General features: G+C 36.0%; 1 protein-coding gene across 2 annotated transcripts in view; it reads right to left on the bottom strand.

Moving 5' to 3' along the window:
- Positions 1-15,459, bottom strand: part of ARHGAP42 (Rho GTPase activating protein 42) — a 301,658-nt gene that overhangs the window by 142,364 nt on the left and 143,835 nt on the right. For both annotated transcript variants that reach the window (XM_037841198.1, XM_037841199.1), the window contains exon 4: positions 11,303-11,374. In XM_037841198.1, the coding sequence (XP_037697126.1) occupies positions 11,303-11,374 (72 nt within the window). The remainder of the gene's footprint in view (positions 1-11,302; positions 11,375-15,459) is intronic.

Genomic DNA, 15,459 nt, shown 5'->3' with positions numbered 1-15,459 from the left:
CACATACATGCCCAGAGAGAATGCCTGGGCTGAAAGGATCAGAGAGGCCCCTCTACCTGCTTTGGCCTCGAACTAATCTGTAAACTCATTGTATGGATAAGCCATGAAGAAGGGCACTCACACAGGTCAATCTGCAAGGACTAGGAATCTAGGAATGCTGTTTCCTTTTTCCCTTTTTTTTTTTTTTTTTTTTTTTTTGTTATCTGCTAGAATTCAAGGGAAGCTCCATCCTAACACTAGCTGGATACAAGCTTAAGGAACACATGCCTCAGAGTCTACAGTCCAGCAATAACCCATAATGTCCAGGTTTCAATAAAAGATTATAAAACAGGGGAGGGCAACAGAAACACCCCAATAAAACACTATTAAAATTCAAATGCTAGCATAATTCATTTACATGAAACAATCCCAAGGAATAGATTACAAGATGCAAAAAACAAATGTGTTCTATAAAAATGAGTTTGGGAAATCCTTATTTTTTTCTCCTTTCTTATATCAACCTGATGATGAACTCTGATGTCCTTGTGGGACTTCTCAACAATCAACTATCATAGCACACAATTAAAAACAAGATGGCTTGACTCACTAGTGTTTATCATTTTATAAGCGCTCCCTGGTTAATTCCAAAGGATGAATCCTGATCCCACTTTTTCCTAACCCTTAAATCTTTCCTACCCTAAAAGCTTGAAACATATTACTGTTCATATCTGCGACTTACTTTGAATTCCAAAATGTATATACTACAGAATACTTCCAATTTTGCTGAGTTCTTGTTCAAGTTTTCCACAGAAGTCAATATAAAGTATAAGTATTTCAAGATATTTCTAAACAATTTAAATTTGCACACACAAACACATACATCATTAACGGTTCCCCAACTACTCCAATGACCCTGACTAAAGAACTTATAAATAAAAATAATACCTCAACAGAAATCTTGGGGCCTAACTGCATCTTATGAAACACATTTACAAGCATAAATTCTCATGTAGCAAATTCTCCTGCAGCAGGATAGTCATTAGATGTGGTGGAGGAAAGAATGTATCTACTCCCCCCACAAAAGAAAAAAAAAAACTTCAACCAAGAAAACCACCTCAATATCTAGAAAAGACACAAAGTTTACAGTGAAAATTTGCTCCATGAAGATGGAGTTTCCTCAATTCCTCACTATTGTCCTAACAGAAAGCCAGAGACATACGAAATTTTCATTAGTTAACTGGGGGTTTCCCTCTCTTCTGAATTTACTATAATTGACTGGATTTGCTATAAAGAAGACTTTGTTACAAGGAAACTGGCTTGATGCCCACCCAAAAAGGCTGATAACTGATGATTCAAAATAGTCATTATAAAACAGGGTTTCATTCTCAAGATCTCTTGGTGTAGACTTCAATGACATTAGTGAGGTGCCACTGGTTTTCAATCACTATTTAAGTATGGCACGTGTAAACTGTTATTTTTTTTTTAAGAATATATTTAACCTAAGAATTGACCATAAGAATCTTTTATGAAAAAAAAAAAATACAATTTGTGGGGAAGCTTAAAATATTCCCTAAGTATTTGTCTTTAGGCATCAGTGTAAGAACCATTGAGAGGGAAAATAGTGACGATCATATCTACAACTTAGCATGATCAAATTATAACATAAGAACTTAGTCACATATGTGAACACATAGCAGCCACTTAATAAAGCTATAATAATTTATACACACACATATACTCTTTTAGTACACAATACTGTAATGTGTATAACATATAAATTGAATTGAAAACTGTTTGGCATAACAGCTTTGGGTTATGTTCCCATTCACAATTCCAATGCTATGGGAAGCTCAATTTTTCACATGACTTGCAAGTTCTGAAATGTACATGAAAACACGTTACCTCAGCAAGAGCTAGTCAGCAATTCTGAAACATGTAGAGACACTGAATAGCACCATCTGTCAAATACAGAGACAACTACTGACTCATTTGCCATCTCTTGGGAATATGACTGGTTTGTTTTCCCAGCGCTGACAATGGGATCAACTAGGGCTGATACTTATCTCACAAGGATATTATAAGGATGATGAAAACACACTATGAACACACAAAAAAAGGTTTATATTCTCATGAAGGAGAGAGGCATGGTATTGTGTCAAGATTACTAAATTAGGTATCAGAAGACTTGGGTTCAAGTTCCAGCTAGGGCATATACTACCTCTTGGTTATTCCCAATGTCACCTGATCTTCCTGGGTCTCAACTTACCCATCTGACAAATGGCAATATGTCCTACTTTGTAAGACTGTTAAATGTAATAGGGCTCCATAAATTGTGCAGTGTTATTAATTACAATAATAATACCCATCTAATGCCTTCTTGCTTGGAACCCCTGCAAACCACACCTTGACCACTGTTCATTTTGTCTCTGTTCATGAAACAAAAGAAAGCAAACTAACCTTCACAAAGACTGAACATGTTTTTATTGAAATATTTGGCTAATAATGACAAAAACTATATAACAGCAATAATTAATGATAAATAAGAACAATTAACATCTTGGTGCTTATTATGTGGAAGAAACTGCGCTAAGCAAATTACAAGAAATACCTAAATTTAGCTATCATATTAATCCTTTGAAGAAGGTTCTATTATTATCTCCATTTTTCATATGGGGAAAGTAAGGCCCACATTCATATTTCTAGTAAGTTTAAGTACCAGGTTTTGAGCTCATGTTTGTCTGACTCTAAAGAATTTGCTCTTAAATACTACAAGACACTACCTCCCTCACCAAATGAGTCAACCAGCCAACTTTCCTTCTTTAAAAAAACAGAAGAGGAATTAAAATTTTTTAAGCATTCAAAACATTCTGGCAATCATTTCTGATCAAAATCTGGCTTTACTCCTTACTAATTACTTCACCACAGCCAATTTGCTCAATTTCTCTGCACCTCAGTTTCCTTATCTGTAAATTGAGGATAACAGTTTTCTGATCTGTTAGGCTGATTGTGAGGATTAAGTGAATTTACATGTAAAACAGGGCAGCAGTAGTTGGTTAACTATTTATTATATTAAACAGGTTTGCTATTATTATTGTTTTAAAGGTGATTAAATAATAGAAATCAATAATTCTGCAGCCCTGTCCATATAAATAGGTTCCAATGATAGAAGCTGCATCAAAGGAAATCACAAGTAGTTTCAAAACAACTATCAAATGGTTTATAGTTGGCTCAGAGAATTCAGCCCCAAATAAGTCCTTCCCAGAGACTCTCTGTCCATGAGACAGAATTGTTTAGGTTTCTGAAAAACTCAGGAGCTCAAACTGTGATGTAAGCATACAATGGAATACTGAGAGGCTGCAAGAAGTAATGAAGTTGTGAGGCAGGCAACTAGATGAATGAACTGTGAGGACAGCATGTCGAGTGAAATAAGCCAGAAACAAAAAGACTAATATTATAATGCCTCACTAATATGAACTAAATATAATGTGCAAACTCTGAAAATTGAATTTGAGAGCACAGGTTAGCAGGGGAAGGCTTACTGTAAAGGTTTCTAGACTGTAAACTCTTACAGCAGCCACATCTATTCCTGAGTTGTTATGGTTATTACTAAATTCTGACATTCTGGGCTCTTTGTATACAACTGGTTGTTCCCTGGAACTTCAGGTATCTGTGTGACACCTGAGACTCAGAGATAGAGTTCTACAGCTATTAAATTCAGTATTACCCCATAAAGCAACTGTTTAAAAAGCTGAACTTCAATTAGAGATATGAATGAAGCTGACCTGGTTAGGATTAAGGCAAATCAGGCTAAAGGGTAAAGGACAATACTGACGGTGTTTCAAAACATCAACTTCTGTGTGAGACCAGAGATGTTTATCTGGTGCAAAATTTATGTCTTCTGTACAACATTATCCAATTTACTTGTATGGTCAGTTTATTTGAATACCATAACTACATGGCACCTTGAATAAAGAGTGAGATCTTGTTGGTTTCTACTGGTTAGGGTAATGTCCTGACTCATCCCAGAGTAATTTCGGCAGAGAGTAAAAAAGTATTTGCAAAGTCCCCTTGAGGGACTGGGGAAAAATGTAGAAACATTAAATTTCCCCACCTGGGGAATTCCTGATATTCTCGGAAGTACTGTGGACTACCAATTTAATAGGCCAAGACCTCAGTCTTGGGGCTTGCCCTTATGAAACCTATTCCTGCAAAGGGAAAGCTAAGCCTACTTATAACCATGCCTAAGAGTCCCCCAGAGAACCTCTTTCATTGCACAAATGTGGTCTCTCTCTTGATAAGCCAACTCTGCAGGTAAACTCACTGCTCTCTCCACTACGTGGAACATGACTCCCAGCGGTATAAGTTTCCCTGACAACATGGGACATGACTCCTGGGGATGAGCCTGGCCCTGGCATTGTGGGATTGAGGAAGCCTTCTTGGACCAAAAGGGGTTAGAGAAATGAAACAAAATAGAGTTTCAGTGGCTGAGAGATTTCAAATAGAGTCAAGAGGTCATTCTGGAGGTTATTCTTATGCATTATATAGATATCCCTTTGTAGTTTTAGGGTACTGGAATAGCTAAAAGAAAATACCTGAAACTGCTGAACTGTAATCCGGTATCCTTGGTCCTTGAAGATGATTGTATAACTGTATAGATCTTAAGGTGTGACTGTGTAATTGCGAAAACCTTGCAACTAACACTCCCTTTATCCAGTGAATGGACACATGAGTAAGAAAACAAAGACAAAAAATTAATAAATAATAGGAGAGCCAAAGGGTATGGGATGTTTTGGGTGTTCTTTTTTTTTTTTAATTTTTATTCTTATTTTTATTTATTCCTTTTTTTGGGGGGGAGTAATAAACGTTCAAAAATTGATCGTGGTGATGAATGTACAACTATATGATGATACTATTAAACACTGATTGTACACTTTGGATGAGTATCTGGTATGTGAACATATCCCAATAAATTTACATTAACAACAATTATAGAGGGGGATATGGGAAAAATGTACCTACTGCAGACTATGGACTATAGTTAACAGTAATACTTAATATTCTTTCATCAACATTTTCATCAAATGTACCATACCAATACGTGGGGGTTTAATAATGAGGGAGAGGTAAAGGATACGGAAGGATTTGGGTTTTCTTTTTTATTCCTTTTTGGAGTAATGAAAATGTTCTAAAATTGATCATGGGGATATACGCATGGAGCCAGTGATTGTATAGTGAGAATGTATCTCAATAAAACTGCATTTAAAGAAAGAAAAGAAAAACTCAGGAGCTTGCTGTCTTTTCTCTGTAGCACATGAAAACCATCCCTGACCATTCATTCTCCATAGGAGCTACTGACACGGGAAGAAAAGTAAAGTGATCTGCAAAATTCATACTCTGATTCTGTAAAGCACATTCTTTCGGATTGTTCTCATCATGAGTCCGAAGTATAATTCAGTTGGGTAGAAAAGACTTTATATTTTTAAATAAAGCATCTGTAATTCTTCTAGACTGGCTAAGTCATTTGTGTATTTGATTCAACAAATACGACTGTAATCATTTTTCACATGAAGGAAGTTTAAGGCTGTAACAGTATTGTGACAATTCTCCACAGATTTTTAGACACTACATATAAAAATAATAACATGTGCAAGGCATGTTTAAAAATAATAGAGACATGATTAGAGACAGAACCAAACCCGACTATGGACAGAAAAAGGGGACAGGAATTTTCGGGGTCCATTACAGTCTTCAATATGAAGTAAATGTAAAGAAAATCAAGTTCTATTTTGCAATGACTAATATTAAATGGTTTACATCTGTATTAACACCACAGAAGAATAGTCATACGATTTCTATTAAGGTCTTACTAAAAACAAAAATCAGTGTCTTGAAAAACATTTCCCACAGAAGTGAAATGTGTCTTTCAACTTTTATGGGCAGAATCTCTCAAGACTCTCTTATCTCTAAGGAAACTAGTAAGTGTTAAGTGCCTTACTGTGCAGTGGGAACGACAAGGGAAATTTCATAGATAAAGCAAACTTGTTAATTGTGCTTGATTCAAGGTGGGCAAGTTTGGGCATATCTGAAACATTTTCATAACTAAGATAGATTTCACACTAAGTCATTTAGTCTCTTAAATGAAAGAAAACGAAACATTTCACAAAAAAGTATTCTGAAGGGCAGCCTGGAGGAGTCAAAAGACTGCTGGTCTAAGGAATCAGGTTTCAGTCCCCAATATATCACCAACTAGCTGTTCAGTCTGTTTTTCTCTATGTGGAAAATGGGCATTTGGCCTTTTTAAAGTCAGTTCCATCTCACAAAATACACAATAGTCTGGTGTGTATATATGCTCACACACACAGTATTTTTACCTGATGCTTTTGCCTGATTATGAGAGGTTAGATCAGGGGTTCTAACTAGATTTTGGAGTCACCCTCTTTGTAGGAACAAAGAGTGGGAAGTGTGAAAATAATTTAAAATTGACTCTCTCTTGGGCCCGGAGGAGATTTTCAGGACAATTACTGAAATATGTTGTCAACTTATGCAAAAAGTGTGAAAAGGAGGCTATGATTCATCTGGCTCTGTATGAATACCACTCCGGATATATTCAAACAGTGGAATTTCTAGTTGGCATTAATTGTTCTGAATATCTGCTTTTCACTTATTTTCTAGAATTTAAACAGGCAGTGAGTCAGGAGACAAACTAAAGAAATCAAGCATTCAATCCAACCATCTGGCACATGTAAAATGCCTGGCCTGCAACATAATTCCATTCTGCATATACCATCAGACAAAGAACCTTTAAATAAATACATTCTTGACAACTGTTTATAGATAATTCTTCCCATCTTCCGCTATTCAAAAAGCAGGACCCACATCTCTCCGTCCTTCAGCTCAACAACCCCATCATTAATCTCCAACACCTCTCACAGACGCACCATGTGCCTTTCCCATTGAAGGCCTCACTTTCCACAGCAAAGTATCAGGTGTCGCAAAGCTCCATAGAACACACTACAAAGGAAATGTCTGTGGTCCATGGACCTGATCCACTTCGGTTAAACAGCATCATCTGTTTGTGAGAAGAGGGCCACTTTGACTCAGCATTTTCCACTCTGCCTGTGTGGACCAAGCAGAGGAAGTCACTGACTGCAGTGGAAGGTTCTGTACTTAATTGACATCCCTGCCTTCCAGCTAGTTAATTGGCCTGGACATGCTTGTGGGAAATCGCTATTGTGAAGGACTCTGAAAAGCAGCAGTGTCATTTGTAGAATTAACTTTATTTATCAAGTAAGAAAATATTTCCAAATAAAACAGAGTAAAGCAATGGGAAAAATAAATACCTTGAAATAATTTCATTCTTCCCAACATGTTCCTACCATACCAAAAGAAAACTGACCTATACCTTTATTTCAGAAGAGAATGGCTGTCTGTAATTCACTATTCTCTTTACTAAAGAAGGATGATTTTGCAGCCTAGAAACAGTTTAGTACTAAAAGCACCAGGCAGATAAAATACACAGAAGTCCAACCACCTAAAGACCAATTGTAACGATCTTTATGCTCAAGATTACATTGGGCCTCATTTTATCACATTAACCGCCCAGTGAGTAGGCAAAGACATAGTAAAGTGCTGTGTGTTCTTAGCTGATCTGTGAACTAGAATTAAAAAAAAAAAAAAAAAATATATATATATATATATATATATATATAGTTACTGAACCTGACACTTAAATTGTAGCCTACACCAAGCCTTCAGATAAGAAACAGAAATCACACACACACAAATGAAATTTACTCTTTTAAGTGGGCCAGACAACTTGTAATACCCTGTAGCAGGAAAAGAATTTTACATAAAGCTCTTTAATTCAATTAAAAAAATACAAATCATGGATGAAGTAAAGGATTCACTTGAGGTTCAACTTGAGGTTGTAAAGTAAAACGGCTTAATTTCAGGTCCATACTCTGCCACTTCCTACCTCTGTGATCTGCTGCAGGTCACCTCATCATTTCCCTCATTTGTAAAGCAGGTGTAATAAAAGCACCCACCTCACAGGTGTTTCTGAGGATTAATTAAGGTCATGAAACTAATCGTTCAGAGAAGTCCCTGTCACATATCTCTGAATAAAAAATGAGCTATCATTATTCTTGAAAAGACATTCTTTCTTTGTTTCAGAACACCATATTCTTGTAATTTTCTTCTTTCTTCTGCCCCTTCCTTCTCAGCCTCCTTAACTGTCTCATCCTTCTCTCCCCAACCATCAAGTGTTGGGAGTTCTCAGGTTACTGCTCCTAGGTTATCTTCTCTTCTTGTTCTATTCTTTTCTAGGGGAATCTCATCAACCTCCATGACTTTAATTAAATACCTACAGGACAATAACTCCTAAATGTCTATTTCTAGTTCAGATCTGAACATACACCTGTCCACTCACCGTCTCCACTTGGCTGACTCAGAAGAGCCTCAAATGAACTCAACATCTCTGCCATTCCAACATAAATGTTTCTATTTCAGTAAATGGCTCCATAACCACCCAGTTATACAATCTGGAACCATGGGGTTATCCTTGAAACCTCCATCCTCCTCATCTCCCGGTATGAGCTGCATACTCATACTGGGAAAACACATACTCTGTCCTTTCCCTTCTACTTCTGAAATAGCTTTCATACATCCCCTTAACTCCGCAGCCATGCCACCTTGCTCGTGTATCCATTCTTCCCTCCAACAGCCCCTCAAAATGCTTTGACCACAGTTTTGACTCCTCAACTCCATGCATGCCGTGGAAGCAAGAGTGATATTTTAAAAATGCAAATATGACCCCCTCCCTCCACACTTGCATAAGGAGTCAAATACTGTGAGCAATTTATAAAGATGTGCATGTGGTCCCTGCCTGCCTGATACTCCCTATTCTGTAAAATGCCCAACTCTTTCCCCCATCTTTATTTTTACACATTGTGCTACCTCTTCTAGAATGTTTGAAATGTTCTTCCCTTTCAACTCCTGTATTTGTATTCCTACTTCTTTCTCATCACTAAGGTCTCTGCTTAAGCAGTACTTTCTCTGGAAGGCATTTCCTGATTCTTCAGACAAGGAACCCATCAATTACATGCTCCCAAAATATCCGCACGTTTACATCACAATCCTCAGTGCATTTGTTATTACTCTGGTGTCTGTTTTCCACAAAAGATAAGGGACTTTAATGCAGGGATCATGTCTGTCTTGTTTACACTTGTATCCCTTAATCTTACCAAACACCATGTTTGCCAAATGTGGGCCAAGCATGATATTAACTAATATTTGCTAAATTAATTAATGCAAAACAGATCCGATTTAGTCCTTGACCTAATAATTACTTGCAATTGGCAAAGAAATGCACATAAAGCTCTAAATCAAAGCAGACTATAATCGCTTTTTACAGGCAATAAATATAAGGTTTATTAGAGTCTATGAGAAGAAGAAAAAAAAAATCAATCCCAGAAAGGAAATGGCCATATAAGAAAAGGCTTACTTAAGGAAGGCATCTTTCTGGTGCTAAGATACAAACTAAACCATGGCATGCTGCCAAGACTTTCTCAAGTGGAGAGTAAGACATATTTCAGGTAGATGGAAAAAAGTTTGGGCAAAGACCTGGATATAGAGTTGGGATAAATATATATTACGGTGTTTTTCCTAATCTAAGTGCAACTTCATCCTTTAAAAGTTGGCTATTCAACTTGGCAGGTGAAATCACTGCCCTCCTCACTATGTGGGATCTGACACCCAGGTGTGTAAATCTCCCTAGCAACGTGGAATATGACTCCCGAAGAGGAATCCAGACCCGGCATCGTGGGATGGAGAACAATCTTCTTGACCAAAAGGAGGATGTGAAAGGAAATGAAATAAGTTTCAGTGGCTAAGAGATTCCAAAAGCAGCCGAGAGGTTACTCTGGTGGGCACTCTTACACACAATATAGACAACCCTTTTTAGGTTCTAATGAATTGGAATAGCTAGCAGTAAATACCTGAAAGTGTTAAACTACAACCTAGAACCCCTGAATCTTGAAGACGATTGCATAAAAATGTAGCTTATGAGGGGTGACAATGTGATTGGGAAAGTCATATGGACCACACTCCCCTTTGTTCAGTGTATGGATAGATGAGTAGAAAAATGGGAGCAAAAAAAAAAAAAAGGCACCCAGTGTTCTTTTTTACTCTAATTGTTCTTTTTCACTTTAATTTTTATTATTATTTTTGTGTATGCAGTAATGAAAATGTTCAAAAATTAATTTTGGTGATGAACACACAACTCTATAATGGTACTGTGAACAACTGAATGTACGTTTTGTATGACTGCATGGTATGTGAATATATCTCAGTAAAATTGAACTAAAAAAAAAAAAAAAAAAGATTACTGTATCTAGTGAAGGTACACCGAAAGGTTAAGTTGTGGAAAGCTTTTGTTGTCAGAATTAAACACTCTCTGAAGAAGAACCACTAAGAGTTTCTTTATTAAGAGAGTGACATAAGCAAAGATGGCAAAACCTTGTAAAACAGATAGGATACGGTGCCAGGACCAACCAGTAGGCTATTTCAATAATTCAGATAGAATTTAAGAAGGAAGGGGGTGGGGGGGAGTGATAAATCTGCAGTGGAATGGATAGCATAGCTTGAATGAGTAGGGCGATGTCATTTACGAATGGAAAACCATAAAAAGGGAGGATGCAGAATGGATGGGAGATAATGAGTTCTTTTCGGAAATCTGAAATTTTATGTGTTTACATGATATTGAACACGCGGTTAAAACGTGAATCTAAGAAAGAAGTCACATGAAAATTTCAGAGAATACCAGGTTCAGGGAAATTTTAATGGGTCCATAATTCATTAAACATTAATACAAAGGCTTTGTGACAAACATGCCTAGAATTTTTCCACAAATACACATTTTTATTAGTAACAAAAAAATACAGAGAATATTAAAAGTTCCTTTATAATTAAAGCCTGAATTTTCAATATAATATGTGCCTAAATTTTATTTTATATGGGCATTTGGAACAAAACTCTATATAACTTTTTAATAATTTCATCCTCTCTTAAAAAGTTAAATTCCTACAATTGTCAGGGTGGAAGGAACTCACTACATGTTGACTTTTTCCTCTATTCAGCAGAACAATGCTATCTTTTATGTTTGAAAGAATTCCAGTCTTTGCAATAGGCTCTATACAAAAAGTAAAAGTGACATACAGAATCTTTTTAAAGGTCATTCTAATTTCAAAAACGTTACCATCTGAAATTACATCACCTTTTAAGTACCAGGAAAATATGTAAAGAATAATAAAACATTAACACTTACTTTTGCTGCACCTATCTGTTCTTTTCGAAATTTCTCAAGTGGTGCAATTAATACATCATTCGCGTTTTGAATCTGAAATTAAAAATGCACATACATTAAATTCTGTTTAATTTCATGTAAACAATATTTTTAAAAGATAGCTCCTGTATTCAAATCATTTAATATACACAGCTTTTGGTCTATTATTTGTATCTATAAAATGAAATAAAAACACCTTACATTTTGTAAAGTGTTTTTCTATTTTATAATTAAGTTGCTTTCATGTATTATTTAATCTGATCCTAACAATAATATGAAATTATTACAAACAGTGTGGGGAAAAAAGGGCATGCAGTAAAATCTTAATTTGACTATATAAATTTCTTATTTTTAAGATTTACCTAAGAAACAGTACACTGTATAATAAATTTTAAAATACCTTTAATTACACTGGCTTAATGTAGTCAGTTTGAGCATCATTTAAAAATTAAACCATACAAAAGCTCTTCTACTCTACCAACAGAATGTTATAATTCTACAGCTGCAAAATAAAACAAGGTTCATTTTTCCCTGTTTAATTAGATTACTTACACTTGGGATTTGCCTGAGTGTTCTCATTTTATTTCCAAACCAAATAACAGAGCATCTGATTTCATTTCTATGACAATATTTTAGACTCAGACTCCAAATGAGGATTAACTGAAATATCAAAATAAATAAATCCTTTAATATTGATCTCTAAGAATACTATGAGGGTGTGGAAAGTACATCAGGCAGCGACTGGATGGAAAGAGGTATGGATTTCTAAGGATAACATTATGTTGAAGGAAATCACGATAAAGTAGCTTTTAGAAAGCACTAAAATAAAACATGGACTCAGCAAACAAAGTTTATAATTTGTTCTTCTACCACTGTAATAACTGAACATGGTGTTGCATACTTAGCAAATGCTAAGATGAAAAGAAAAACCAAATTGTAAATTACCCTACTTTCAGTTATTTTTATTAAGCTTGTTAGTCTCTAATCAAGCTTTCTTAAATTCCATAATCTGAATGCAGTCATCATATGGCCTTCCATAATTTCATCTCTCCCCAATATTCAGAAAAATGAGATGTCAGATCGTGAAAAGAAGACCTGGAAGCCTATACTGAGAAAACACACTAAGTAGAACAGTACTCAAAATCCTTTCAAAGACACTGGGGTCCAACTGTAGATACCTCTGACATCCATGACCTAATACCCAAGCGTGAGCTCAGACAGCCATCAGGCATGCCAGCAGGTTCACTGTGCAGACATCCTACTGGAAAATGTGAGTGGAAATAGCAGTGAAGCAGCCCACTTTTAATTCTCACTCTCTAAATCCTCTTTGACCTAATGAAACTCCAAATATTATATATATAAGTCATACACACAGATTTTAATTTCACAGAGGTAACAAACAGCTGATTCAGCCTTTCGATTTTTATCCATGGAAAGACAGTATCATCAATACTTAATTGTAATTGGGAGGAATAACAATGAAAGGCTAACAAACATTTACAGGATGTTTATGCTAGAAACTATAGCAGGTACTTTACAATCCTGATCTAATGTATTTAGTGACTTCAAATAGGGAGACATTTCTCAAGTGGTGAAAATCCTAGCAATAATGGGACTGAAAAAGATGATATGCAATACGGTGCTGAAGTACATATATTCAGAATCAACAATAACTGGGTTTAAACCATGTTATACTGCCCATCAGCCTTTTTTTTTAAACCAATTTGAGCATAAGCTTTACCATCTACCTAACAGATTGGTTCTAAGGACTAATGAAAGTAAAGCAAGTAGCTCAGTGCCTTGCATATAGTAAGTACTCAAAAAAATGACAGGTTTTAATATTTCCAAATACATAGGTTATAAATCTCATCCTCTATTTATTTGCCTACCTAATGCATTTCAATACATGAATCCATTTTATTGCCCTTTGGTTTGAAGTGTATCTACATGCACAACATGAAAAGGTACTACTTTCCCACAGAAGTCCAAAGTGATTGATGGCCTGGACTCTCCCACACCCAATCAGTAGGGATGGATAGGGCCAACTGTGTGCCAAGCCAAGTGCTAAAAGCAGTGGGGGAGGGAAATAATTAAGGCATGTGCTAAATCTCCCAGAGAGTTCAAATCTAATTGAGAAGGGAAAAATAAAGGCATTCATTCAACAAGTATTTGATGCTTGTAAAGCACTGCTAAAAATTTTGGAAGAATTAAAAGATGAAACTGATTTGATCAAGAATATGTACATGATAAACTATGCAGAACATATACAAACACATTAGGATTTTGGAGACAGGAAAGAGGCATGGTAACTAATAAGTCACGGCAGTATTCAGATGGTTGATGTGACTTGGCTACATAGGAGAGAAAGAATATTCTAGGAACAGGGAACACATTAACAAAATCAAGGAGGTAGGACTAAGAAAATATGGCAGTGGGAGGGGGCAACGAAGCCCTGACACAAATAGCATTTATTAAGCACTCATTATGCACCAATCACAGTTGTGTGCTGACCAAGTTACTGGCTTTCAGGTAACTTTTCTAAAATGGGAATAGGTGCAATGAATGTGAAGGATGCAGAACAGTATCTGGCACATGGTAGGCTCTATATAACCATTACATGTAATTATTATTAACATGGTCTAACTAGAGAAGGGTGATATACACTGGTATTAATAGGAAACTTTATTGGAATGAGAGGATGAATTACACCCGAAATCTAGGCAAAGATGTCTGAATACAGAGTCACTGCTGGCTTCTAAAATGAGAAACTGATGTTGTAAAAACGTATTTTAAGAAGCCAGTAATTATTCAGTAAGACAATGTCGAGAATGAAGAAATCAAGGCAAGACAGGCAAGCACAGAAGCTGGAAGAGGAATTCAAGTCTGATGCGATAAGGGGCAGAGGAGGTGAGTGCCGTATTGACAGATAGGTAGCAGAGGATTCCAGAAAGAGTTCTGTGGAAAACATGAAAGGACGCAGTGACAGATTAGCTAGACAGAAGGAATGGAATCACAGAAATGTGACTGCATGAGGCAAGGCGTGTACTCTTTAGTAGAGATGGGAAAAAAGTACACTTTTCCACTATGAATTTCACTATGGACTTACTAAATCTAAGCCATGGGAAGACTCAAAGAACTATTTTGGCAGAAAGTCTCATCTCAAAATGGCAGAATTCATCAGCATGAATCAAATGTTTTTTATTGGGAAGGAAAGGATTAGGAAAGGGAGATGAGCAGATCCATATACTAGCCAGCACCCAAGTTCATACGTAAGGTTTAAATCCCTACCCAAATCCTTCTGTGGCTGTTATATAAATACGTCCTTGAAATAAAGCAAATACTGAGGACATTACAACTCAGATGGGATAATTAACAACCACTGTATGGGGCAAGTATTATTTTCTACTTCTATTTCTTCCATGTTTTTTGGTCTATTTTTCTTTTCTTTTTGGATTTGCTCCACTTTCTCTTTTTTTTTTTCCTACTCTGATTTTGTTAATGTGACACTGAAGGAATAAAATATAACAATTGGCATAAGGATAGCACTAAACAGAAAGAATGTGGAGTAAAAAGTAGTAATAATCATAAACCTAAGTTTTCCCATAAAATATTATAACATGCGTGGTTTTAGACCTGAAATATGATGCTCCTTTTGTGTGCAGTCAATGGGCTGCTGGTCACAGTATGTGAATTTAAATTAAAGATATCAAAATGGAAAAGCCAACACCAAAGGGCACTAACTGAATTTTCAACTCAATTTGGCTGCTTCTGACCCTCATCTTTATACATCCCCTAGGTAATGTATTACTTTCATTCCTAAACACTAGTCAATCATATGGGTGAAATTCTTCAATTCTGAGATAATCCCAGTATGAACTAAAGAAGGTGCTAAAATTTTGATAGGATTAAAACAGCAGTTGTTGGTATAATAAAAGAAAATCACATACAAAATAATGGGAAACCCTTAATAAAAATGTGAATTAGAGTGCAACTTTGGTGACAAACATTGAGAATATTTAAAAACATTTGTAGTCTAGAGAATTGCAATTTTGGCTTCCATGGACCGCTTTCTCTCCAGATTTACGCAACGGGCTTGATGAAATTCCTTCTACTGAAGGTAATACTGGGGAATAGCGGGA

This window comes from Choloepus didactylus, chromosome 6 (assembly GCF_015220235.1).
Source record: "Choloepus didactylus isolate mChoDid1 chromosome 6, mChoDid1.pri, whole genome shotgun sequence".
In the NCBI taxonomy this organism is placed as follows: domain Eukaryota; kingdom Metazoa; phylum Chordata; class Mammalia; order Pilosa; family Megalonychidae; genus Choloepus; species Choloepus didactylus.
This window is presented reverse-complemented; position numbering and strand designations above follow the sequence as displayed.